This window comes from Cetorhinus maximus, chromosome 14 (assembly GCF_964194155.1).
Source record: "Cetorhinus maximus chromosome 14, sCetMax3.hap1.1, whole genome shotgun sequence".
In the NCBI taxonomy this organism is placed as follows: Eukaryota; Metazoa; Chordata; class Chondrichthyes; order Lamniformes; family Cetorhinidae; genus Cetorhinus; species Cetorhinus maximus.
Window position 1 is genome coordinate 110,436,578 of NC_135892.1, and position 27,849 is coordinate 110,464,426.

Here is a 27,849-nt window from a genome sequence, read left to right on the forward strand (position 1 = left end):
ACGCCGCAGGTGATTCATCTGTAAATGGTTGGTTGGTTCGATCATGTACAATCCCTCCTCCTCCTCCTCCTCCTCCTGTCAGTCGCTTTATGTGTGGGGTGGGTGTGGTTAGCTGGTTACCCAAATCATCGCCACGGCAACCACTTTTTAAAGACCTTAAAGGGGCACTGCATTCATTGAAAGATTTTGGCAAATTCTCCTTCGGCCTTTCGGTGGGGTGAGATAAGGATGTGGCTCAACATGATATACATCATCGGCTTCATGCATGTCCAAGAGTCCATTCCTCACCAAATAACGTTACATACCTATACAAAAGCAAAAATACTGCGGATGCTGGAAATCTGAAACAAATACAGAAAATGCTGGAAAAACTCAGCAGGTTACAGACCTGGTGCCTATTAGTTTTAAACCACGTCATATTCACAGTCGTCATGTTGTGCTGTGAAGCCCTTAACTTGTTTCGGCGTTGTATTGAGTTTGCTGTGTAGTCCATTGGCAGCATCCAAAACAAGCATCTAACCATAATGCTCTGGTGTGGAGTAGTGCGTCTTTTTATGCCTGTCCATTTCTGGCAGTTATTATTGCTGTGTCTTCTCTCAAATGCCATCCATGGGGCACTGGAGAGACGTGTCTGTCCAAACAGGAGGGGCAGGAGGGTGGGGCGGAGAAGGGGTATCTCCACCGCCTGAGGCACATCCCTCGTGCTGCCCCTTCGGCCTGAAATACCCCTGCCCCCGCCCCCCCACCCCACCACCCCAGTTCTTTTCACTTGCCACGTTGCTTCTCCTTTAGCTTTCCAACCCCCGCAAGACACCTTTCCGGCCATCCTCATTTGGCACTCTCCGCGTCCGCTTCCCTGCCGCTTTCCGGGACATTCCGACGTTTGCGTTCCCGCTGCGTCTGCAACAACAACAACAACAACAACTTGCATTGCCTTTGGTTGCTGAAGCACGATACATAAACGCAAGCCTTTATCTTTTTCTCTTTATAGTGTCGTTAACATCGAAAAATATTCCAAGGCGCAATACAGGAGTGTATCAAATATGAAGCTGTGTAAGGAATTCTGAAAGGGAGAGAGCGGTAGAGAAAAGGGGAGGTTTAGGGAAGGAATTCCAGAAGCCTTGGCAATTGGAAGGCATGGCCACCAATTGTGGAGCAATTAAAATTGGGGATGAGCAGAAAGGCCAGAATTGGAGGAGTGCAGAGTTCTTGATGAGCTGTAGGGCTGGAGGTGATTAGGGAGGGATTAAATCATTCGGGCATTAGAATACATGTAAAATTTAAAATTGAGGCTTTGCCAGACCAGTAGCCAGTGTAGGTCAATAAGCTGAAGGATGTTGGCTGAACCGGACTTGGTACGAGTTAGGGTAGGGGGCAGAAGAGTTTTGGATGACCCATGTTAGACTGGTGTTAGAGAGAGTGCAGAAAAGATTCAATAGAATGGCTCTAGGGGCAGGCCCCACTCGCCGATGCATAAAATGACGCACGGTGATGTCGGGGGGAACTCTCGATGTCACCGCACCCAATTTAACTTTTCAGGAAGGCTGGGGTGCAGCAAAATCAGCTGTGCGCCCGCCGACCTGTCAATGGCCAATTGAGGCCATTGACAGGGTCAATTACGTAATTAAAGGGTCAATTACGTAATTAAAGGACCTGCCCGTCCAACCTTAAGGTTGCCAGGCAGGCCAGGAGCCCCGGCGGGAACTAGAAAAAACATGAAACCTCATCCAGCGGCGGGATGAGGTTTCATGTAGGGTTTAAAAAAATTTTAATGAAGATTTCGTAAAAATTATGGGCGTGTCCCAACTCATGACATTGTCACATGAGGGGACATGTAAGGGAAATTTTATTTTTCTCTTTTTGTCTTTTTTACATGTACGGCTGATCTCCCCAAGGCTGCACTTAGCCTCAGGGAGATGAATGCACTCTGTCGTGCGCATGCGCGAAAGAGCGCACTCTCGATTTTGGGATTTCCCCTCCCCCCCCACCGCCTGCACAGGGAGTGCATAGCGCTTCCGTGCAGACATCACGCTGGGCGGGCCTTAATTGGCCCGCCCACATAAAATGGCGGTGCGCCTCCGATCGGGGACACCGATCGGAAGCGCGCCCGTACGCGCCCACCCATCAACTGCCCCCCGACGGGGAGAATATTCAGCCCTAGGAGTGAGAAACTTCAGTCATGTAGACAGGTTGGAGAAGTTGGGACCCTTTTCTTGGAGGAGAAGGTTGGGAGGATGATTTGATAGAGATATTCAAAGTCATGAGGGACCTGGACAGAGTAGATAGGAAGAAACTGTTCCCATTGGTGGAAGGATGGAGGGCACAGGCTTAAGGTGATTGGCAAAAGAAACAATGGAGACATGAGGGAAAACATTATCACACAGCGAGTGGTTAAGATCTGGAATGCACTGCCTGACAGTGTTGCGGAGGTAGGTTCAACTGAGGCATTTAAGAGGGAATTGGGTTATTATTTTTTAAAAAAAGGCATGTGCAGGACGACAGGGAGAAGGCAGGGGGTGGCACCAGGGGCATTTCTCATGCGGCACACGCACAATGGGCTGAATGGCCTCCTTCTGTGCTGCTACAATTATGTGACTACTCTGCGAAGTTTATGAGGCTTGGAAGGTGGAAGGTGTGCCAAGAATGCTTTGGGATAATCAAGTCTGGAGTTAAGGACATGACAAAGTGCAGCCAAACCCCTTGTGGCTGGGAGACAGGGCCATATGGTCATATTATCTCTACATTTTTGTGGTGAAATATGACTAAATTAGAATTTACAGGGCAACTCCCATCTATCCCCTAGCTTCCAGTACCAGGGAACATACTTATTTGAATAATTTGCATTCATTTAGGTAAATGTTCTCACTGCTCCTCCCAGCATGCAGTCTTGTCATCGGGAGCACACAACAAAGTATTGCATGGGAATTCTCCACCTACTGAAAATACGAAGGAAAGAGAAGGAGGGCCTTATAGAGACCCACTTAAGATCATGAGCAGGTTTTGTTGAGCTGGGTGTAGTATAAGATATGTACGTATATACACACACATATAAGACAGTCACTAACAAATCCAATTGGAAATTCAGGAGAAAATCCTTTAGCCAGAGAGTGATGAGAATGAGGGAAACTATTTCCTTGGTTGGAAGAATCCAGGACAGGGGGGCATAAATTTACAATTCGAGCCAAGCCTTTCGGGAATGCAATTAGGAAGCACTCTTTCATGTAAAGGGTCACGGAAATGTGGAACTCGCTTTCCCCAAAAAGCTGTGGATGCTGAGGATCAGCCGAATGGTGCAAGAGGTTCGAGGGGCTGAATGGCCTATTCCTGTTCCCAAGTTCCTGTGTTGACTTGGATGAGTGTACGTTCGTGCTGTTTGAAATGACTCCATGTCACCAGCAAGTTCCCAACAAGTGTTGCGGTGGTGATGTGAGAGCATTAAGGCTGCACCATTTCAGGCAGTTCATTCAGTGCAGAGCCCATTGCAGCTGAACCAGTTTGACTGGTCTGGCGTTTAAAACATACCGTAGCACTCTGATTGGTGACTGGCAGAATGCCCGGCACTTCACGTCGCTGCCCTTGGCGCATGAACATCGACTCGGTTCTCGTTTCCGGCGCTTCAGAGGGTTTCCCAGTCCATATGGAACAACTTGCCTGTGAGGACAAAAGTCACAGTTAGATATCCAAACGGCAGCAGTGAACAACGGGGCATTCCCAGATTGAGAATATTGTCTATGGAGTGTAACTGTGGTTCAGTGGGCAGCTGCCTCTCACCTGAGTTAGAAGGTTCAGTGGGTTCAAGTCCCTCACCGGAGACTTGAGTGCACAATCCATGCTGACACTCCCAGTGCAGTACTGAGGGACTGCTGCGCAGTTGGAGGTGCCGTCTTTTAGATGGGATCAAATCTGCCTTCCCAGGTGCATATAAGAGATCCCATGACATTATTCTGAAGAACAGGTGGGTTCAGCCCAGTGTCTGGGCCAATACTTCTCCATTAACCTGCATCACTGGAATAACTCATCTGCTCTTTGGTCACATTGCTGTTTGTGGGAGCTTGCTGTGCACTAACTGGCTGCCATATTTTCTACATCACCACTGTGAATACGTTTCATGACTACCCCATGTTGGCTTTATTGACAGAGCATTTTGAGACATCACAAGGTCATGAAAGACTCTCCATAAATGCAAAACTTTCTTATTCTTTTCACACGGATCTTTATATAAGGTAACGCATGTTGGAACATGAAAGTATGTACACAATACGTTGTGGTCTAAAAATTCCTGGGCCTTGCAAAACCTGAAAGTTGGGTAAAGGAAAGATTTTGGACCTCCACCAGTTTTCTGCACAATGAGAAATGTCTGATGGGGTGGGAGCTTTATCTGTCTGCCTGCATGCCCCTCCCCTCCACGCCAATACCAGAGATGGAGGCGGAGCTGGGCTGATATCTTCAGGCATTTTGAATTCTCTCACCTCCTCCTCATTTGGCAACACTGGGCCTTTAAAAGGGCGCTGCCACCTTGGACTGAGTTGAGATCATTACTGTTGGGATAATCCATGGGCCAAGGCTTCAAGGTTATGAAGGTAGAAGCCGACAGAGCTGAAACCCATCGTCAATTGGACAAAGCAAAGGAACATGGGATTTCTAGTTGTTACATAGACCACAGGCCATCGAATTCACCTTTTACCATCCTGGATAGTCACATGATCCAACAATAATGGAGCTGTTGACCAATCACGTTGATCAATCTCTATCAATGACTCTACAACAGACCCAGGTATGAGGTGAGGAAATGGCCAGGAGGAAGTGGAGAGCTTTGGGAACCATAAACCCAGAGTCACTCGTTCATCACAAGGGTACACTCACTGCTCATTACTTCTCATTATCACTCAAATACCATGTCCCAAAACGGTCCTTTCTGAAAGAAATCAGTCTAATTTACATTGGAATAAATCAACGGGGGGTCCCTGTTTCATTAGGATAAAAACAGAAGATACCGGAAAAGCTCGGCAGGTCTGGCAGCATCCGTGGAGCGAGGAACGGAGTTAATGAGTCTGTTTGACTCTTCTTCAGGACAGAAGAAGAGCTCTGAGGAAGAGTCACACGGACCCGAAACGTTGGGTGGGGGTTTCTCTGCACCCGCCCGCCGCCGGGATCTTCCGGTCCCGCCGCAAGTCAATGGACCTCCGGCTGGAGCGCCGGCTCCCCCCACCCCCAGCGGGTCCCACCCCACGACAGGGCCGGAAAATACCAGCCGTTTAATTCCGTTTCTCTCTCCACAGACGCTGCCAGACCTGCCGACTTCTTCCAGCATTTTCTGTTTTTATTTATGATTTCCAGCATCCCCAGTGTTTTGCTTTTGTTCCTGTTTCACTGTTTCCCTAACAAGCCTGTTCCAAGGGGGTTTTTATTTTTAGTCTTTCACGGGATGTGGGCGTCGCTGGCAAGACCAGCATTTGTTGCCCATCCCTAATTGCCCTTGAACTGAGCGGCTTACTAGACCACTTTAGAGGGCAGTTAAGAGTCAACCACGTCGCTGTGGGTCTGAAGTCACATGTAAGGCCAGACCAGGCGAGGATGGCAGATTTCCTTCCCTATAGTGAACCAGATGGGTTTTTACGACAATCACCAATAGTTTCACGGTCACCGTCACTGAGACCAGCTTCACATTGTGGATTTATTAACTGAATTTAAATTCCACCGGCTGCCTGTGACGGGACTTGAACCTGTGCCCCCAGAGCCATTGGCCCGGGCCTCTGGATGACTAGTCCGGTGACACTCACTCAGTGACACCGATTACTCACTCACTGAAATAATGGCCCGGGTTTAACGGCCCCGCCACAGCGAGTCTCTCCCCACCCCGAACCACTTAAACCTCCATTCAGTTCGGCGGGACCACAATATCCCTCCAGGGGGGAGAGGCCGTAAAATCCCGGCCAGTGTTTCAGGATAAGGAAGGTGGAGCTGAGGGCACGGGGAAAGGTGTGGACGATGCATACGCCAACAGATTATTTCACCTAGACTGGTGACTGCAGAAAGGGGACACTGTTAACAGGCTAACACTCCTGGTTTACATTATGTTTCCTCCAGAGAAGTACCTCCTCGTTTCAGTCCCTCCTCTGTGATTAAAGTTCTACAATGTGCCGCTCCTTCAACTAGCTGGATTCAAACATTCTTATGAGCCCCTATCAAACAAGATGGAAGGTATTTTTTTTTTATATACATGTGGTGTTATTTTGGCAGATTGGCCTGAATTTACTCTCTGACTCTGCCCGGAGTGCAATTCCATTTTCAAACGCGCTACGTTAACCCTAGGAAATGAAAGCCATGTGTGACCACTGCACGCAGTGCTGATCAACGTTCTTAAAGGAGCATTTTCTGGGCTGCATAACACTGAGATGCTGAGAGTAGGCCTGGCACTTGCTCATAATTAGAAGGGGAAAACTCAGACGCGATGTTGCTTTAATTTACCCCACCTGCTTTTTAAGTGGAACTATGTCCCCCCTTCTCTAAAATTCCTACATTGCAATAGTGACTACACTTCAAAAGTACTTCGTTGGCTGTAAAATGCTTTGGAACATCCTGAGGTCTTGAAAAGCGCTATATAATTACATTTTCTTTTTAATAATGTTTTCCCCTTCCAAGCATTTATTCACTTCATTTGAAAAGGCTACTAGGGATTATGAATCCGCTGCTGTTTCTAATGAGAAACTCCAGGTTCTAACAGCCCTACAAACAATGTTTCTCCTCCTCACCATTCCCTGCCTTCATTGGATGATGAGTTTAAGTTGATGTCCTCTAGTTACTGCTTCATAGGAGGTCCTGTGGCCTAATGGGTAACGTCCCTGCCTCTGAGCCAGAAGGTCCAGGTTTGAGTCCCACTCCATGACTCGATGGCTTGAGGAAGTGTTGTGGTGAAACAGGTTGAGTATCAACCTGCAAATCCACACCCCCAATGGCAGGTGGTAAGAATGGGAATGATTCCTGGTCTGCCATGTGATGGACAGGACGTTGGAGCCTCTACCATCACTATCCATAGCTCCAGACGACAACATGCATGTAGAAATGTGTGTTGCTACGGTAACTCACTCCCTAAGTGAACTGTAACACACCATGACTAGTTACCAACTGACAGAAAATATATTTCCTCATTAACTTTGTTAAACCCCTCATCATTCTGAAGACATTTATCAGTTATCCTACTAACCTTTCTATTCCAGTAATAGCAAAACCACTGGTTTTAATTATCTAAGATGTTACAGGGGTTTAAAGGGTTAAGTTAGGGCTAGGCTTCATGTACTAGGCTTGTAGTCCCTTGACAATTGGAGAATAAGGTGGGGATCTAATTGACGTCTTTAAGTTGATTTTGTTCCTATCGCACCTTTTCTTTATTTTAAACATTGGAACATAGAAACATAGGAAATAGGAGCAGGAGTAGGCCATTCAGCCCCTCGAGCCAGCTCTGCCATTCAATATGATCATGGCTGACCTTCTAACTGAGCACCATTTTCCCACAATATCCCCATATCTCTTGATGTCTTTACTAACTGGAAACCTGTCAATCTCTGTCTTGAACATACTCAATGACTGAGCCCCCACAGATCTCTAGGGTGGAGAATTCCAAAGATTAACCACCTTCTGAGTGAAGAAATTCCTCCTCATCTCAGTCCTGAATAGCCTACCCTTTATTCTGAGACTGTGTGCCTTGGTTCTAGACTGCCTTCCCCTCTAGTCAGGGGAAACATCCTTCCTGCATTCACCCTGTTGAGCCCTGTAAGAATTTTGTATGTTTCAATGAGATCACCTCTCATTCTTCTAAACTCCAGAGATTACAGGCCCAGACTCTTTAACCTCTCCTCATAGGACAATTCCGCCATCCCAGGAATCAGTCTGGGTGACCTTTGTTTTGCTCCCTCTATGGCAAGTATATCCTCCCTTAGGTAAGGAGACTAAAGCTGTACGCAATATTCCAGGTGCGGTCTCACCAAGGCTCTATATAATTGCAGCAAGACATCTTTACTCCTGTACTCAAATCCTCTTGCAATGAAGGCCAACACGCCATTGACCTTCCTAATTGCCTGCTGCACCTGCATGTTAGCTTTCAGTGACTCGTGAACAAGGACTCCCAGGTTCCTTTGTACATCAGCACTTCCCAATCTCTCACCATTTAAGAAATATTTTGTAATTTTGTTTTTCCTACCAAAATGGATAACTTCACAGCCTTTCACATTCTATTCCACCTGCCGTGCTTTTGGCCACTCACTTAGCCTGTCCAAATCCCCTTGAAGCCTCTTTGCATCCTCCTCACATTCCCACCTGGTTTTGTGCTATCAGCAAACTTGGGAATATCACATTTGGTCCCCACATCCAAATCATTGGTATAGATTGTGAATAGCTGGGGCCCTAAGCACTGATCCTTGTGGTATCCCGCTCATCACAGCCTGCCAACCTGAGAATGACCTGTTTACTCCTACTCAAACTTCAGTTAGTCACCCCTTAATCTTCCATTGACAAAGAAATACAAGGTTAATCTATGCAATCGATCCTCAAAATTTAGCGCTTTTAGAAATAAGCAATGGGTGAAATGTTAACACACAGTGCAGCAAATGACATCATAACCACACAGCTGGGATTCCTCAGTGACGATATAGTGTAATAATGTAAAATACAGAAATTATACAGTCCTGGTGGGCTGTTTTTCTTAAGGTGATAATTACTTTAGTCAGGCAGCAGTCAGCCGGGTCACTGAAGCCTTGCAGAGTGACCCCCTGCTCCAAGTGTGGAATTAACCTCGGATTTAACATCAGAAACTGTTGGAACAAAGGGAGGGATGAATTTCAATTACGTTTGCGGTTTGGCCACAGTTGTTGAGGATTTGGGATTTCTCAACAACAGCCCGGAGACAATTGCAACTGAACTTTACAGGAATGCACAGGAAGGCCTGGGAGTTGCATGTGGATTTGCTGATCTTTTGTAAACAGCATTAGGGACCCTATTGCACGGTGCAGCTCTTGTTCTCAAGGTGGACCTGGGCTGGGTGTACAGCTGACGCACGAGACACGCTAGCCCCACTTTAAAGCACCATGGATTGTCACCATCACTGCCATGGCCACCATCATCACCATAGCCAAAACCATCACCTTGGCATACGATGTTGGGTTGCTGAGCATATTCTGTCTTTTGATTAGTGCTGGAGAATCAGGGCAACAATGGTCAAAATTATTGCAATTGGTGCCAAAAACTCCTTTGCTTCAAACTCTAATTGGGGTTTAACTGATAGCTTACACCGATTTAAAGTTTGGCTGGATATTCAACGTTCTATTTATCAGCTTATCTTCCCTCTTTCAAAAGTGTGTGTTCCTAAATCTCTTTGCTCCTTTCATTATTTTAACTTTCAGCATACATCTGTCATTCCTCTATTACTTTCTCAATCTTTAAATCCCATTGGTTATGGGGATAGACTGTTGACCCAGTTGTTCACCAAGGTCCAGGTGCCCTATTGTTCCCATTATTGGCTTTCGCTTTCAGCAACTTTCAGGCATCAATATTTTCAACCTGAGGCTCCAGCAATGTTTGGGCCAATGTCTCTCCTTATTCTTCCTGTCAAAATTAACTCACACGTCTTCACATTAAATGTCATCAGATGTCTGCTTGCTAAGTTCCCCTGAAGTTGCTTGCAGCTCTCCTGATAGTCAACCACCTTGCCTACGTCCGGTCTTCAGCTACTATTTCTCCCCCATTCCATTGTGAGGAGTGATGACCCCACAAATACTGACCCTTTGGGACACCACAGTTCAGATTATCCAAGTCCCTTCCATCAACCGTCACTCTCCAATGATTCCGGTAGATTGGTGAGGGATGTCCTATTGCCACAAGGTCAAATGCTGCTTTCAGGTAGGTGTTAAATCAAGGCCACATCTGCCCTCTGAGATGGATATAAAAGATCCCACGGCACTATTTCAAAGAAGAGCAGCGGAGTTCTCCCAGGTGCCCTGGTGAACACTTATCCCTCAACATCCCTAAAAATAATCTGATTACCTCATTGGTCACCTAACTCACTGCTCTTCTACTCTTTTTGGGAGCCTGCAGTGCTCAATTTAGCACCCATACTTATCTACATAAAGACAGTGATTGCACTTTAAAACACACTCAATCAACTTTGGGGTCTCCTAAGATTGTAAAATTCTCCATATAAATTCTTTGTTGTCAATCATTTCTATGGAAGGAAAATTGGACTAGTTTTATAAGGGGTATGGGGTCTTTCTCTCCAGACTTCACACTCTCACTCCACCCAAATGATGTTGGGCCACAAACGCTCTCCTCCATCTTTACCCCTTTTTAAATCCAACTTTTAAAAAACATTTTTATTTATTTGCTCATCTTTTTTATCCTTTTTCTCCAACCACCTCCCACCTCAACCCTCCCTCCCCCCCTCCCCCCTCCCCCACCCCTGTCCATACACACACACACACACAGGGCCATCTGCCACTTGTTGTGCTTTCACAGAGCACTGACTCTTGTTCTGCTATTGACACCTTTATGGCACTATTAGCACCTTCTTTAGTCTTTACCAATACCATTAACACTTCCTTTGTCCTGTGCCCATGACATCTTTGTCAATCTCTCCTCAGCTCCCACCTATCCCTGAGCTTTTATCTGGCTCCACCTGCTCCACCCCATCTTAAACAGTATAAAATCCATCACATTTCTACTCTTTAGCTCGGAAGAAGAGTCGTGCGGAATCGAAATGTTAACTCTGCTTCTCTTTCTGCAGGTGCTGCTAACAGACCTGCTGAGTTTTTACAGCATTACAGATTTCACATTTCCAGCATCTGCAGTATTTTACTTTCATCATGATGATGTAGAGTAGCAGCTTTGACAATTTGCTGAAACCTCATAGATAGAATGAATGAATGAATGAATGAATGAATGAATGTATGAATGAATGAATGAATGAATAAATTGCTACTCAGAGCATTTGCTGTCTCTCTCTCTCTTTCTCTCTCTCCGCTAATCATACTGACACGTTGTATAACTTGTTGCAATTGCAGCAATACTTCTGTGTTCACCCACAGATGCCTGACTGCTGAAGGGATATAATTACAGCACCACAAAAATACCTCAATATAATGAAAGCTGATCTATGAAGTTAAATATAGTATACAGACAAAAAGTTCCACCCTGCATGATAAATTATTGTTGCAAGCAGTTCTAGAGTACATTGGTGTGTGCGGGTTTGTCTACATGCGTGTGTATTTGTGTGCGTATGTATTTTTGTAAATGCATGTGTAGATGAGTCTATAAATAAAAGAGGTGAGATGCAGAAGCTCGGTAGTTTTTATAAACCTATGAATCCATGTAGGTTATCTTTGACCTGTCTTTGCAAAGGAAGAAAGAATAATAATTTCTATTGCACTTTTCATGTACTCGGAACATCACAAAGCACTTCACAACCCATTAAGTATTTTTGAAGTGCAGCCACCATGGTAATGTAGACAACACTGCAACTAATTTGTGCACAGCAAGCTCCCACAAACAGCAGTGAGATTAATGGTGAGATAATCTGTTTCAGTGATGTTGGTTGAGGGATAAATATTGGCCAGAGCACCAGAGAGAACTCCCCGCCCCTCTTTCAAAAGTGCCGAGATCTCTTTCAGCCACGAGAATGGCTGACAGCGCCTTTGTTTAATGTTGAAGCTAAAAGACAGTACCTCTGGCAATGCAGCACTCTCCTATGCAGCAGTCCACATTTAATGCTGAAATCTCTGGAGTATGGAGTGAATCCATCGCCTTCTGACTCGAGAGGCAAGAGTGCTACTCACTGAACTGTTGCTGAAAAAGCACAACTGATGTGGAGAATGCTGGATCGTAAAGAGGAGGAAGAGAACAGGAAGAAGTGGGAGGGTGAAAGAGGGGGGTAAAGAGAGAGTGGGAAACAAGGAAGAACAGGCCAAGAGAGAGAGTGGGCCTGTAGCATATCAACTGTGATGGTGGTGTAGTGACACTACCAGTATTACGTGTTGATCTTCTCATGTATTGTAACCACTTGACTTTCAATTACCTAATTTAGAGATTAGAGCTGAGGTTACTGAGATCATAGATGCTGGAAGAGACGCCAATGGGTCACTTCTCCAGGGAAAGCACAGAATCTCTGGCTGCCCCTAAGGGAAGGACACAGGCTGCTTCCTACTTCACAGAATCACAGAATTGTTGCAGCACAGGAGGCCATTCGGCCCATTGTGTCTGAACCAGCTCTCTGAATGAGCAATAGTGCCATTCCCCTGTCTTTCTCCTGTAACCCTGCACATTCTTACTTTTCAGATAATTTTGAATGCTTCAGTTGACCTTGCCCCCGCCACACTCTCGGGCAATGCATTTCAGACTAAAACTGCAAGAAAAAGATTTTCCTCATATTGTCCTTGCTTCTTTGCCAATTACTTTAAACCTGTGCTGTTTCATTCTTGATCCTTTCACAAGTGGGAACAATCTCTTCCTATCTATTCTGTCCAGACCCCTCATGATTTTGAATACTTCTATCAGATCTCCTCGCAGCCTTCACTTCTACAAGGAAAACAGTCCCAACTTCTCCAATCTATCATCTTAACAGAAGTTCCGCATCCTTGGAATCATTCTCATGAATCTTTTCCACAATCTCTCCAATGCGTTCACATCTTTCCTAAAGATCGGCGCCCAGAACTGGTGGGAATAGCTGACTTACACAGTCAAAGTGGGCTACCCACTGTTCTGACACTCAGACCAATCCAACAGTGGATGGCAGAACTGCCCATGTGTTTTGATGTGGCAAAGCATTTGGTGGTTGAGGAGTTGGGAGTGATAGGTTCAGTAGGCTCATCCACGGCCGAAAGCTATCTTGAGAACCCAGTTGGCGTAGGTTCTGTTGGGTCCATGGGTTGGTGTGTAATGGGTCATCAACTCACAAGGCAGCCACGAAGCTATGTCAAGATGTAGGAGAGGAGGTGTGACTGTGTGCAAATTTGGCTGCCATGTTTTCTACTTTTCAGAATCAACGACACCAAAAACAATGTACTTCAATGGCTAAGAAGCACTTAGGGATATTCTGAAGTTGTGAAAAGTGCTACATAAATGCAAGTTCTTTCTTTCCTTCTTTCCAACTTGACCCTCTTTCGAGTTAGGAGCCCACACCTATTCCATGTTTGACCATGCAAGTCTTTAATAAATAATTTTTGTACCAGAATATTTAACAAAAATAAACTTGTTCACATAAAGCCCCAAGATTTACATGATAATTTAAAAATTTAAGCCACAATTTTTCATTTCTTACAATAGAACTTTTTCATCAGTTTTTCTAAGATGAACCAGGACAGTGTGATGATCAACGGTGTATCACACCTGGAAACTTCACACCTGGAAACATCACACCTAGAAATCTCACACCTAGAAATGTCACAGCTGGAAATGTCACACCTGGAAATGTCACACCTGGAAATGTCACACCTGAATGTGTCACACCTGTATGTGTCACACCTGGAAATATCACACCTGGAAATATCACACCTGGAAACATCACACCTAGAAACATCACACCTAGAAATGTCACATCTGGAAATATCACACCTGGAAATGTCACACCTGAAACTCACACCTGGAAATATCAACACCTGGAAATATCACACCTGAATGTGTCACGCCTGGAAATGTCAACACCTGGAACTGTCAACACCTGGAAATGTCACACCTAGAAATGTCACATCTGGAAATGTCACATCTGGAAATGTCACACCTAGAAATGTCACATCTGGAAATGTTACACCTGGAAATGTCACACCTGAATGTGTCACACCTGGAAATGTCACGCCTGGAAATGTCACGCCTGAATGTGTCACACCTGGAAATGTCACACGTGAAACTGTCACACCTGGAAATATCAACACCTGGAAATGTCACACCTGAAAATGTCACAGCTGAAAATGTCACACCTGAATTTGTCACACCTGGAAATGTCACACCTGAAACTGTCACACCTGGAAATGTCACTCCTGGAAATGTCACTCCTGGAAATGTCACTCCTGGAAATGTCACACCTGCAAGTCTATGACTTCAAACTTCTAGACTCAAACATTCCATTCACAAAGCAGCACAAAGGATAACTGAGCTGATAAGATGCCAATGAACAAGTATTACATATTTTAAAACCGAAGAAAAAGATGAAAGATTGTGATTAGCCTCCAAATGACCTGAAAATGGGCCATTTCATAGCTAATGGTTTTATGTATTTCACTACTTAGAGTTTCAGACACTGGTAGAAATCTGAGGAATACATTTGCAAATGTGATGCTGGGTCAGCAATGTGCTAGGTATGAGAAGTGTGATGAGGCGGAAGTATTACGTACATGTACATTTCTTAAAACCTTATCCAAATCATAGAGTACAGAAAGAAGCCATTTAGCCCATTGTGTCTGTATCAGCTCCTTGAGAGACCTTTCCAATGCACTTCTCTGCTTTTCCCTCATAGCCCAGCCATTTTTTCTTTTCAATTCTCTTTGAAAATTATGTTTGAATAGTGCTTCCACCGCCCTTTCGGACAGTGCATTCCAGATCACAAATCACTGCACACAAAAAATAAAATTCTCCTCCTCTTGCCTCTGGTCCTTTTTCCAATTATCTAAATCCGTGTCCTCTGGTTACCACCAGTCAGCCCTGTGGAAACAATTTCTTTGTCCTAAACCCCTCATAATTTACAGCACTTCTATTAATTTTCCCCTTAACTTTCTCTGCTCCAAGGAGAACAATCCCAACTTCTCCAGTTTCTCCACATAACGGAAGTCCCTCAACCCTGGTCCCATTCCAGTTAATCTCCCCTACAACCATTCCAAGGCCTTGGCATCCTCCCTAAAACGTGGTGCCAAGAATTGAACACAATTTACTCCTGCTAGAGCCTAATTAGTGCTTTATAAAGGTCTAGCAAAACGTTCCTGCTTTGTAATAAAAATAGAAAACTCTGGAAAAACTCAGTATCTGTGGAAAGGGAAACAGAGTTATCGTTTCGAGTCTGTATGACTCTTCTTCAGAGCTAAAGAGAAGTAGAAATGTGATGGAATTTATACTGTTTAAGAGGGGGTGGAACAGGCAAAGCTAGATAGAAGGTCAGGGATAAGTGGGGGCTAAGGAGAGATTGACAAAGATGTCGTGGACACGAAATAAAGGGAGTGTTAATGGTAGCGGTGAGGACTAAAGAAGATACTGATAGCGGCAGAAAGGTAGGAAAGCAGAATGTGTTAATAGCAGAACCAGGGTCAGCACTCTGTGAAAGAACAACATGTAGCAAGTGACAGACGGCCCTTTGTGGGGGTGGGGGGAGGGGGCAGTGGTGGGAAAAAGGATTTAAAAAGAGATTTAAAAAGGGGGGATGAAAAGGGATAAAACAATGAATTAAAATGAAAATAAGTAAATAAAAAATAGAGAATTTTAAAAAAAAAGGGATTTAAAAAAAGGTGACGATAGAGGAGAGTTTTCATGGTCCCTGCTTTGTAAATTGTTTACATAAAGGTGTGTGTCAACGTATCCGTTTGAAGCAAAACAGAATCAAAGGGGAACTAGATCTGTTACTGTTACAACTCACATTTATATAGCACCTTTTATTCATATTGCAAATGCTGTGACAACTGAGTGCATGGTCTAGTTGTGATTAAGGGCAGCTGATACTAATCGAGGAAAGGTTAGGGCACATATATAAGAACCAGTCCCTACCTGTGTGTAGGGGGAACCGTGGGGAAAGGAAAAGTAGTCTGTGTTTATACTAGGTTTTGTGAATGGACCTATGTTGAAGGCCCACTGGTACCAGCTTCTTCCTTTACCAGACGGATGGTCACCTGAATAACACCTTTAATGTGTTAAAAACATTCCAAGGTGCACTCAGCCAATTATGAGGAACTATTAGGACAGCTGACCCAAAACTTGGTCAAAGAGGTGGATTTTAAGGAGAAACTTAAACAAGGTGAGAGAGGTGGAGAGGTTTAGGGAGGGAATTCAGACAACTGAACACACGGCCACCAATGGTGGAGCGATGGAAATCGGAGGTGCGCAGGAAACCAGAATTGAAGGAGTGCAGGGCTCTTGGAGGGTTGTGGGGGGGTTGCAGGAGTTTACAGGGATAAGGAGGAGTGAGGCCATAGAGAGATTTGAAAGTAGAACTTAGAATTTTAAAATTGAGGTGTTTCGGACAGGGAGCCTATATAGATCACCAAACATAGAGGGGTGAATGAGGGGAGCTTGGTGCAAGTCAAGATGTGGGCAGCAGAGTTCTGGATGGGATCAAGCTTATGGAAGGTGATGGCTGGGAGGCCAGCTGGGGAGGCATTGGGGTATTCAAGTTACGTGGTCCCGAAGCTTTCTGAAATAGCTAGATCTGACTAAAAATAATTCCTGCTCAATTAATCAACTGCAGAGACCACTTACCCTGGTGTGTTGACCCAGACAATGCCCACATGGCAGAAGTAAACGCACTCTGTGTCTTGCATGTTGCTGCAGGAGCAGCGTTTCTCCCTGTGTCGAATCGAATGGACCTCCCCCAGTCCCTGATCGCCGGTTGTCTCTGAATTGGCTAAGTCTCCAGCAGGAGGCGCTGAACTCCCTGCGGCAACAAAAAAATATAAAGTACTGGGGGGAGGCACTTAAAATCGCGTTGGTGCACTTTCACTCCATTTCCTTTAGTACTCATTCACAGGACACTGGTATTGATGGTAAGACCAGAATTTATTGTTCATCCCGATACAGCTTGCTAGACCATTTCAGAGGGCACTTAAGAGTCAACCACATTGCTGTGGGCCTGGAGTCACATGTAGGCCAGGCCAGGTAAGGGTGACAGATTTCCTTCCCTAAAGGGCCTTGGTGGACCAGATGGGTTTTTACAAACAGTCTGGTAGTTTCACGGTCACCATTATTGGTATTAGCTTTTTATTTCGAATGTAATTAATTAAATGAATTTGAGTTCCACGGTGAGATTTGAACTCATGACTCCAAATCAGTAGTGCAGGCTTCCGAACTATTAGCCCAGTAAGACAACCATACTGTACCACACCAACAGGACAATGTTAGTGCTTTAATTATGAATAATACCATTTGGGCCACAGAATGTTGTGTATCACATCAAAGATTCAACAAAGAGGGAAGAAGATTACAAAGTTACAGATTCTGCAAAAAAGATTTGCAAGACCGATGGTTCTAGCCTCTCAGTTATGCTACCATGAAGGACTGAGCAGGCTGTGGCTCTTTTCTCTGGGAAAGAGAAGGCTGGCAGGCAAACTGATTGACGTGTTTAAGACTATGAACAGGTTTGACAGGATAGGGATGTTTTCACTTGCGGGTGAGTTCAAACCTCAGCTTCACAGAAAAAGGACCATTGGCTCAGCTGGTCCATGTTGGCTCCATGTGAGCCTCCTCCCACCCCTACTTACTTAAGAAGAAAAACTTTCCATTCCTTTCTCCCTCATGTTTATTTCGCTTCCCCATAAATGCATCTATGTGAGTCGCTTCAGTTACTCCTTATGGTAGCACGTTCTTGGTGCTCACCACTCTCTGGGTAAAGAAGTTTCTCCTGAATTCTTATTGGGTTTATTAGTGACTAGCATATATTTATGGCAGCTATCTGGCCTCCCCACAAGTGGAAACATCTCCTCTACGTCTACCTTATCAAACCTTTGCTCAGACTTCCATTAGATCATCCCTCGGCCTTCTCTTTTCTAGTGACACCTCCCCCGCTGGAAGAAAGATATGGCGAGGATTCTGAGGCCAGAGAAGCAGTCTGTCACAGGCCCAGGATAGGTGAGAACATTCAAGATATTTGTAGCCGTATAAGGCAGCCAAACACCCTGTACCCTCTAGTTTTGGCCTCCTTATTTAAGGAAGGACAAACTTGCATTGGAAGCAGTACAGCGAAGGTTCACTAAATTGGTCCCTGGAATGAGAGGGTTGTCCTGTGATGAAAGGCTGAGTAAAATGTTCTCCGGAATTTAGAAGGATGAGAGGCGATCTCATTGAAACAAGGGGTTTGATGTGGTGGACGCGGAGAGATTGTTTCCGCTGGTCGGGGAATCAAAAACACCGGGGGCACAGTCTCAGGATAAGTGGCCGACCATTTAGGGGTGAGAGGAGGGGAAATTACTTCACTCAAAGGCTTGTGAATCTTTGGAATTCTCTACCCCGGAGGGTTGTGGATGATCCATCGTGAATATATTTAAGGCTGTGGGACAGGCAGGTTTTTGGTCTCTCAGGGAATTGAAAGTTATGGGGAGCGGGTTGGAAAGTAGAGTTGAAGTCGAAGATCAGCCATAATCATACTGAATGGCGGAGCAGGCTTGACAGGCCACGTGGGACAGAATTTTACGGCCCTGTCATAGCGGAGACGGGGCTGTAAAATGTGGCGTGTCGTTCTAAACTCCATTGGCTTCGGCGGGACCATAAAATCCCGCTGTCGTAAAACTTCCGCTCATGGTCTACTCTTGCTCCTATTTCTTGTGTCCTCATGCACCCTCAGGTACGATGTTCACGATGTATTAGAATCGAACTGAGGAAAAATGTGCTATCTTGGCTCATTTGGTAGCACTCTTACCTCTGGATTACAAGATTCCTGGTTCAAATCCCACTTCAGGGACTGAGCACAAAAATCCAAGGCTGACCCTCCCAGTGCAGTACTGAGGGCATGCTGCGCTGTTGGAGGTACTGCTGGTGAGGATGAGGTGTTCGACTGAAGCCCTAACAGCCTGCTTGGGTGGCCATGGTGCTAACTTGAAGAAAATTGGGGGAGTTAACCCCAGGTTCCTGGCCAATATTTACCCCTCAGTCAACATCACACAAAGGAAGACGATGAGCTGGTTAATGTCACGTTGCTGCTTGTGGCAGTTTGCTGAATGAAAATGAGCTGTTGTTTGTCCTTCCAGCCTTCAAGAAGTAACTCATTGGCTGCATTGCCAGAAGCCAACTTCATGTCTCGTGGTCATGAAAAGTGATATATAAATGCAAATCTTTCTTTCAGAGAGAGAAAAAAATATCACCAAGGTTACAGCTCAGCAACGAACCGACCTGATTCACAATTAGGAAGTTGCAGAAATTTTATGCTGTTGCTGTCGGTTATGGTCATTGAGGTTTTTCAAGACAGGAACCAGGGAGTGGGAGTGGGAGTGGGGGTAAAGGTTACTCAGAGGGCAGGATTTTGAGGTCTTCGGGCGAGCGGAGCCGGCGGGCCCAGGAGCGGCCGGGAAACGGCCCACCGCCCACAGTCGGCCTCCGAACGTGATTTCACGCTGCCGGGCCGAATGAGGGCCAGCCAGTGTGAAACGGGCGCTGAAAAGCTCAGCGCTGCCAGGGTGGGGTGGGGGGGGGGGGGGGGGTGGGGTGGGGGGGTGGGTGGAGGGTGAGCGCTGAAGTCTGCGCGGGCGCGGGAGGGAACGCGCACTGAAAACTCCCCGAAGGCAGAGAGCTGCGTCAGGCAGCTGAAGAATTTTAAACCCTTAAATCAAGATGTTAAAACCCCCGACAACGTTTCCACACGTAAAGAATCCCTCACCTAAACATGTTGACGATAAAAAATTCCGCTCAAACGATTTAAAAAAAATTATTATCGGAAGCCTCACCCCACCTTTGGACGAGGTTTCCTCACAAATCCAAAGGCTGCCCGGCCGACTCGCCCGCCCACCCGCCAACCATAACGTTGGATGGACAGTGAAAAATAGCGGTCAATTAATTGATTAATGACCTTATTAGGCCTCTTAATTGTTGGCGGATGCGCCGCCGACTCTCGCATGCGGCCGCCGACCGAAATATCGCGAGCTATTTTACGCCCGATCGGGTCAGGCACGCGCCCGGCTGCCCGCCCGCCCGCCTGTGGGACATAAAATGCTGCCCAGAGTGGCAGAAGTTGAGAAGTGGCGCTCCACGAGGATCAGTGGGACCGCCGCTGTTCACAATTTACACCAGCGATTCGGACTTTGAAACCAAATACACAGTTTCTCAATTCACGGACGGCACCAAAATTTGGGGGCAGAATGGTCAACACTGCGGAGGGCTGCGACAAGTCACAGGAAACTTGCAGAATGGGCAAATGATTGGCAAATGAAGTTCAACACCGATAAATGTGAGGTTGCACATTTTTGGTAGGAAGGGTAGGGAGGTCACTTATTACCTGGAAAGTGCGAGTCTAGGTGGGGTAGATGAACAAATGGATCCCTGAGTACAAATATACCCATCGCTCTAAGTTGTGCCGCAGGTTAGCAAGACCATTAAAAGAAAGCGAATCAAGCCCCAGGCTTTATTTCTAGAGGGATAGAATTGAAAAGTAGGAAAGTTGTACTATACCTGTATAAAACCTCGGTGGGATCACTCAGAGTACTGTGTGCACATCTGGTTGCCACTTAATAAAAAGGATATAGTGACACTGAAGAGGGTGCAGAGGAGATTTACAAGGATACCACCAGAAATGGGTGGGTATGCATTATCAGGAAATGATTGACAGGCTGGGTCTCTTCTCCTGAAAAAGGGGCAGCTGAGTGGTGGCTTTGTAGAGGTATTAAACATTCTGAAAGGTTTTGACTGGGTGGATACAGAGAGAATGTTTCCTCCTGTCGGGAAGGGCATAACTAGAGGCTGTCGATAGAAGATGGTCACAAGAAATCCAACAGGGAATTCAGGAGAAACTTATTTTCCCTAAGATTGGTAAGAATGTGGAGCTCATTACCATAGGAGATGGTTGAAATGGATAGTAAAGATGGATTAAGGGGAAGTTAGACAAGCTTATGAGGGACAGAGGAATAGAGGGTTACGATGGTAGATTTCAGCGAGGAAGGATTCAAGGAGGTTTGAGTGGACTAGCATGGACTGGTTAGGCTGAAAGGCCAGCTTCTGCACCTTGAATCCTTTGTACGAGTCTCACTGTGATAGTCCTCTGCTTCATTGGTCGTGCTTCTCGATGGAGTCAGAAACCACATTAATATGGACACCACCTTTATCTGCCAGAAGCCAACTTAATCCTGATTCTGAAAGGATGCGTGGACATTGGGCTGCCAGAAGATGAATGAAAGCGGCTGGGTAATCAGGTGCAGGATCCATTCTGGTGGACATGAAGGTATGGATTGACAGCAGGAGCCACATGACAATTATCCATTCCCTCCTATCATTGTGGACATTCAGGAATCTAATGAAAATTTGTTGCCTGCTCAAATCAATTCCAATCCCTCTTCCCACAAACGATGACACACCCCAAAACATGCGCTCAGTTTGTGTAGGTGTTGTGGGAACCCAGAACACCCTCGCAGCGTTTAGAGATAAGCATTCTATTGACTGGGTATAAAGGTTACAAAAGGCTTCCAGCACAGAAACAGGCCATTCAGCCCGAATGATCCCTGCTGGCGTTTGTGCTCCACACGAGCCTCCTCCTGCCTTAAACTACATCAGCGTATCTTTCTATTCCTTTCTCCCTCATGTACTTATCTAGCTTCCCTTAAAATGGATCTACACCATTCACCTCAATTACTTCTTATGGTGGGGAGGTCTGCATTGTTTGGTTATGGCCACAGACTGTCATTGCAAAATAGGAATGTCCTAGAATTGGAATGTACAAGCACTGGAGATTATGGTTAGATGGTTATGGGCATGGAAGGAATGTTCGTGTTGTAGCCTGTCAGTCTGCGAATCTCCGAGGGAAGAGTACAAAGATACAAAAATAACAATCACCATCTGCGGAAAGTGATTAAGCTGAAACCATCCTATCGTCTACTGAATTTGAACTTTCCCCTCACCCCACAGCACCACCCACCGCACCACCGCAGCACCCACCCCACCCCCCCCCCCACAAACCTTTTTCTCTTGCAAAGCAGTGATTTCATCGAAACCTTGGCAGCTATTTGATCCAGTTAGAGAGTTAAATTATATGCTGAAGCATACGTATTCACTGAGCTTTGCTCTGTTTAGAACAGAATTATGCTTCTATCATTCTGCAGCAACTAACTCTAACACATCGCAGCAGCAATAGAACAAAGAAGATATATCAGGCTGTCCAATGTGAAAGCTGATACAGAATACATTGTTTGCAGCTCTCTTCAATAAACATTAAGCTTTCTCAGTGTAACTCCACAACACGCAACGATCCATGTTGCTAAGGCTGCCCACGGCTCTCTCCTGGAGATACTGGGACAAAAAAAGAATTCATATTTCATGACCTCAGGACATCCCAAAGTGCTTTACGGCCAATGGCATTCACGTGAAGTGTACAGTCACTGTTGCAATGTCATGGAAGGCAAGTGGTGCGTAGCAAGCTCCCACAAACAGCAATGTGATAACCACAACCTGTTTTAGCTCCTGTTGGCTGAGGGATAAATAGTGGTGGGGATGGGGGGAGGAGAGCGTGGAGCACCCTCCTGATCTGCAGCAGTGAGCCGTGAGTTTTTTAAGTCCGCCTGAAAGAGTTTAATGTCTTCTCCAAAAGACTGCGTCTCCGGCGTGCAGTGACCCCCTCGGCACGTCAGCGGCGGCCGGAATTTTACTCCGTTCGTGCGGGCGCGCGCCCGACCCGGGATTGCGTGAAATTGCGCGGGAAGGCGTCGGGCGCACGTCCTAATGTCATCGCGCTCACACCCAACAAAAACGGTCAGCGGGCATGTGTGGAAGTCGGGAGCACGCCCACCGACAATTAAACGGTCAGTTAAGCCACTTGTCAGCGATTTTACGCTGCCCGTCCACTTTTAACGGTTCGCAGACAGGCCAAATGGCCAGGCGGCCTTCGCGTTTTCAATACAAAAATGCATCCAAATGCATCCAAATGCACCCCATCAGTCTACACTCGGTAATCAGTAAAGTGATAGAAGGTGCCATCAAAGGTTCTATCAAGCAGCATTTACTTAGTAATAACCTGCTCACTGATGCTCAGTTTGGATTCTGTCAGTTACACTTGGCTCCTGACCTCATTACATCCTTAGTCTGAACATGGACAAAATAGTTGAATTCCCGAGGTGAGGTGAGAGTGACTGCCCTTGACATCAAGGTAGCATTTGACCGAGTGTGGCATCAAGAAGCCCTAGCAAAACTGGAGTCAATGGGAATCAGGGCGAAAACTCTCTATTGCTTGAAGTCATACCTAGCACAAAGGAAGATGGTTGTGGTTGTTGGAGGTCAATCATCTCAGTTCCAGGACATCACTGCAGGAGTTCCTCAGGGTAATGTCCTCAGGTGCAATCATCTTCAGCTGCTTCATCAATGAACTTCCCTCCATCATAAGGTCAGAAGTGAGGATGTTCGCTGATGATTGCACAATGTTCAGCACCATTCACGACTCCTCAGATACTGAAGCAGTCCATGTTCAAATGCAGCAAGACCTGGACAATATCCAGGCTTGGGCTGACAAGTGGCAAGTAACATTCACACCACACAAGTGCCAGGCAATGACCATCTCCAACAAGAGAGATTCTAACCATCACCCCTTGACATTCAATGGCATTACCATCACTGAATCCCCCACTATCAACATCCTGGGGGTTATCAATGACCAGAAACTGAATTGGACCAGCCATATAAATACTGTGGCTACAAGAGCTGGTCAGAGGCTGGGAATTCTGTGACGGGTAACTCACCTCCTGACTCCCTAAAGCCTGTCCGCCATCTACAAGGCACAAGTCAGGAGTGTGATGGAATACTCTCCACTTACCTGGATGAGTGCAGCTCTAATAACATTCATGAAGCTTCACACCCTCCAGGACAAAGCAGCCCACTTGATCAGTACCCAGCCAATGCCTCAAACACTCACTCCCTCCACCACTGTTGCACAGTGACAGTAGTGTTATCATCTCTACAAGGTGCACTGCAGCAACTCACCAAGGCTCCTTTCACAGCACCTCCCAACCCACGACCTCTACCTCACAAAAGCACAAGGACAGCAGACATGTGGGAAAATTACCACCTGAAAGTTCCCCTCCAAGCCACTCACCATCCTAACTTAGAAATATTTTTTTCTTAATACTTTCATGGGATGTAGGCATCGCTGGCAAGGCCAGTATTTGTTGCCCATCCCTAATTGCCCTTGAGCCGAGTGGCTTGCCAGACCATTTCAGAGGGGGCAGTTAAGAGTCAATCACATTGCTGTGGGTCTGGAGTCACATGTAGGCCAAACTGGGTAAGGATGGCAGATTTCCTTCCTTGAAAGGGCATTAGTGAACCAGATGGGTTTTTATAGCAATTGATTATGGTTGTCATGGTCACCACTGCTGTTTATATCAACGTTCCTTCACTGTCACTGGGTCAAAACCCTGCAACTCCCCACCCCCCCCCCCCCCGCCCTAAGAGCGCTGTGGGTGTACCTACACCACACCACATGGACTGCAGCAGTTCAAGAAGGGGGCTCACCACCCACCTTCTCAAGGGCCAGTTAGGGATGGATATTAATTTCTTGGTCTTGGCAGTGACACTCACATCCTGTGAAAGAATAAAAAAGATGGGGGGGGGGAAAGAAACGTGCCCCACAGCAATGTGCACTCTTGGATGGGAGACTGCAGGCAGTGAGTGGCTCAGCACTCCCTCTCTCAAGCATGCTCCCCAGCCCCTTCCCCATCACAGCAGGCTATTTCTGTGCGACACCGACCGCCACTATATCATCCGGACAGCTCAAGGGTTGTGTCGGAGGAGGGAAGGATGCCTGCAGTGACCCTGGGCAGCCACTCCAATGACAGGGGCAAGTCTCTCCCGGCCACATTCCTGAGGTTTATGTGGAATGGTAATGAAGAAGGTTCCACCTGTCACAGAAACACGATCAGCTTTTTCATCTCGGGATGTGTGACGGCTTTGAAAGCTCTCCCCACCCCAGGCGGCTGTTTGAGATATATCTTGTTCCAGTGGGAGGGCGGTGGGGAAGGGGAGAATTCTTTATTCCTGAGTTCAAGGCGTTGGGCGAAAAGGAAAAGGCAAAATAGACCAAAGTTACACAGAGAACCTGCAAAAGATGCATTTTTAAAAAAATACTGTGGATTGGAAGGAAAAAAACCCCCCACTGTTTTGGAAGGGCGCAGTTTAAACAAAAATAACACCTGAATTCTGACCTCTGCAGACAAGGTTAAACAGCCAAAACTGGACCCACAACCCGGTTTTTTTTTAAACATGATTATTTTTCATCAGATTCTTAGCTCGGATTATGGGGCAGTCTCTCAGTCAATGATGTAGAATTCGTGTAGCCCATTGGTATGCCTCTGATCTGATGGTTTTAGAGGGGAGCTGATGCATTCAGTATAATCTCTACTCAGTCTGCGATTCCCACCCTCCAGAGGGTTTGGAGAAAGCAAGGCTGTAATACTCACCTCCTGGAGTCAGACAGGGGCTGAGTGATATCGCCAGGACGCAGTGGACGTAGAAATTCATCTCCGCAAGTTCCACGGACAAAGGCACCAATGTATCGTTCCAGGGGCACAGGGTAAATCGCCTCTGTGCAAGATTCCTTCGGGTTACCTTATTAACACATCTGTCGGGGTACCTTAACACATCTGCATCTTGTGAACGAATGTAGGCTTGAGTGGGTTTTGAGTCCAGGCGATTCACACAAACAGGAAACTCTGTCTTTCTCTCCCTCTCCCTTTCTCTCTCTCTCACACACACACACTCGCTCCCAGTCCCTCCCTCTGTAGTAATCCTATCTGGAAATATCTCTATCACCCTCCCACATCGAATACCGAGAGAGAGCTGCAAGCCTCACGTTGTCAGCCACCTGCCAGTGCCCAGGTTGAACCTCATCTGGAGAGAGAGGGAGACAGAGAGAGAGAGAGAGAGAGAGGGGGAGAGGGAGAGAAAGAGGGAAATAGAGCTTGGGGGCAGTTCATGGGCGGGGGGGGGGGTGTGAATATGAGGGAAGCTGAGCCCATTTGTTTCTGACAGTATCATTGCTAACGCCGGCCACAGCGTGTAGGAACAAAGGGAAACTACCGTCAACTTTTAATATCCTACTCCACCAACCTTCTACCTATCCGTGGATCAAACCGCGACCCTATTCTTCCTCCTCAGTTCAACTGTTAATTCACTTATGGTCAGCACCTTCCTTCAGATAAGCGAGCAATCAGTTGTTGCTCATGCATTAATGGCTTTTACTCAATTACCCTCCCCAACCCCAGAGGAGCATTTCAAGGGCGTTTGGGATTTTGTGTGTGTGTGTGTGTATTATTCTCGTCTTATTTATTGGTTTTTATCAGGAAGACAGCCTGGAGGGAGAGGGAGAGGGAGAGAGAGGGGGAGAAGAGAGGGAGAGCAGAAGGAGAGAGGAAGTTGGGGGGTGGGGGGGAAGAGATAGAGGGAGATAAAGGTAGACAGAGATAGAGAGGGGAGAAAGAGAAATAGAGGAAGAGAGATGGAGAAAGATGAAGAGATATAAGGAGAGAGAGAGAGAGAGAGATAGAGAGAGAAATAGAGAGGGGGAAGACAGAGAGAGAGAGAGAGATCAGTCAGTTCCTGCCCAGATAGTAATCATCAAGTTTTACTGCATAGCAGAGTGGTAATGCTACTGGACTGGTAATCCAGAGGAATGCTCTGGGGACATGAGGTCAAATCCCACCATGGGCTTTCTATTAATAAAAAAAAATCAATTAATAAAACAATCTGGAAATTACTCAAATGTCCTTCAGGGAAATAAATCTGCCATCCTTACCTGTCTGGCTGAATGTGGCTGACTCTTAACTGCCCCCTGAGTAAGGGAAATTAGGGATAGACAGCAAATATTGCCAGTGATGCCACATCCATAAAAGAATTTTAAAAGGTGGCCATTCAGCCCATGTATGCCAGTTCTTTGAAATTAGTCCTACTATCCCCTCTGTCCCCATAGCCCTACAAGTTCCCTATTTTTGGGACACCCAATTCCATTTTGTGTCACTGCCTGAAGACATTATGTGTGACGGGCAGGACCCTGGTTCACATGTGGCCAGGCGGCACCCCTGTTCCACCACCCTCCCACCCGACCCCAACCCCCCCCCACCCCCCAACCCCCCAGCCAACCAGCTTCCCAATGGCCCTGTGGCGTCCCTGGTCTGGTCTGGTCTGGTTCAGGCTGTGTGGCTATTTGTGAGGGCCCCTGTGTGGAGACCAGAGGCTGGAGGAACAGTTAAAAACCTCAGCCTCATTCAGGAGAGAAAAAATAAACTAGAAACCAAAGGAAACAGAAAAACTGTTGAAGAGGGAAAGGTGGATGGGTGGAGGGTAGAATGGGAAGAGCACAACAAAGAAATTGAGCCAAACCAACATACATGGTCAAAGAAGCGATCCAGGCCATGTCTGCGGAATTAATTGAGAAATCTGAGAAGATTGGTTTAGAAGATTGAGAGGTGATCATAGAAGATCCTGAGGGGACTTGACAGGGTAGATGCTGAGAGGATATTTTCCCTTGTGGGACAGACTAGAACTGAGGGACATAGTTCAAAAATAAGGCGTCTCCCATTTAAGTCGGAGATGAGGAGAATTTTTTTTCTCTCAGGGGGCCATGAATCTTTGGAACTCTCTTCCCCAGAGAGTGGTAGAGGCAGGGTCAATGAATATTTAGGGCTGAATTAGGCACATTCTTGATTAACAAGGGAGACAAAGGGTATTGGGGGACAGGCAGGCAGGAAAGTGGAGTTGAGGCCACAATCAGATCAGCCATGATCTTATTGAATGGCAGGAGGAGGCTCAAGGGGCTGAGTGGCCTACTCCTGCTCCTAATTTGTATGTTTGTATGGTAACCAACATGTGTCGGACAAGCCTCTAAAGATGCATATTGCCATCTTTTATCACCAATAAAAAGCGTTCTCTTGTTTGGTAGGATATGTGCCCGTGTCGCCTGTGGCCATTAGTGCCTTAAGTCTCAACTGTCCTGAGCTAGGGCCC

The 27,849-nt window shown here is 46.3% G+C and overlaps 1 protein-coding gene across 1 annotated transcript; it reads right to left on the minus strand.

Annotated features, from left to right (window-relative positions):
- Nucleotides 1-760: 760 nt before the first annotated feature.
- On the minus strand, nucleotides 761-25,453 carry LOC144690170 (endothelin-2). The gene is made up of 4 exons (XM_078557622.1): nucleotides 25,308-25,453; nucleotides 16,435-16,609; nucleotides 3,523-3,651; nucleotides 761-900 (listed from the first exon to the last, which is right to left on the minus strand). Exons 1-4 carry the CDS (start codon nucleotides 25,366-25,368, stop codon nucleotides 789-791), a joined length of 477 nt encoding a protein of 158 aa, XP_078413748.1. The 5' UTR covers nucleotides 25,369-25,453; the 3' UTR covers nucleotides 761-788.
- Between the last annotated feature and the right edge of the window lie 2,396 nt (nucleotides 25,454-27,849).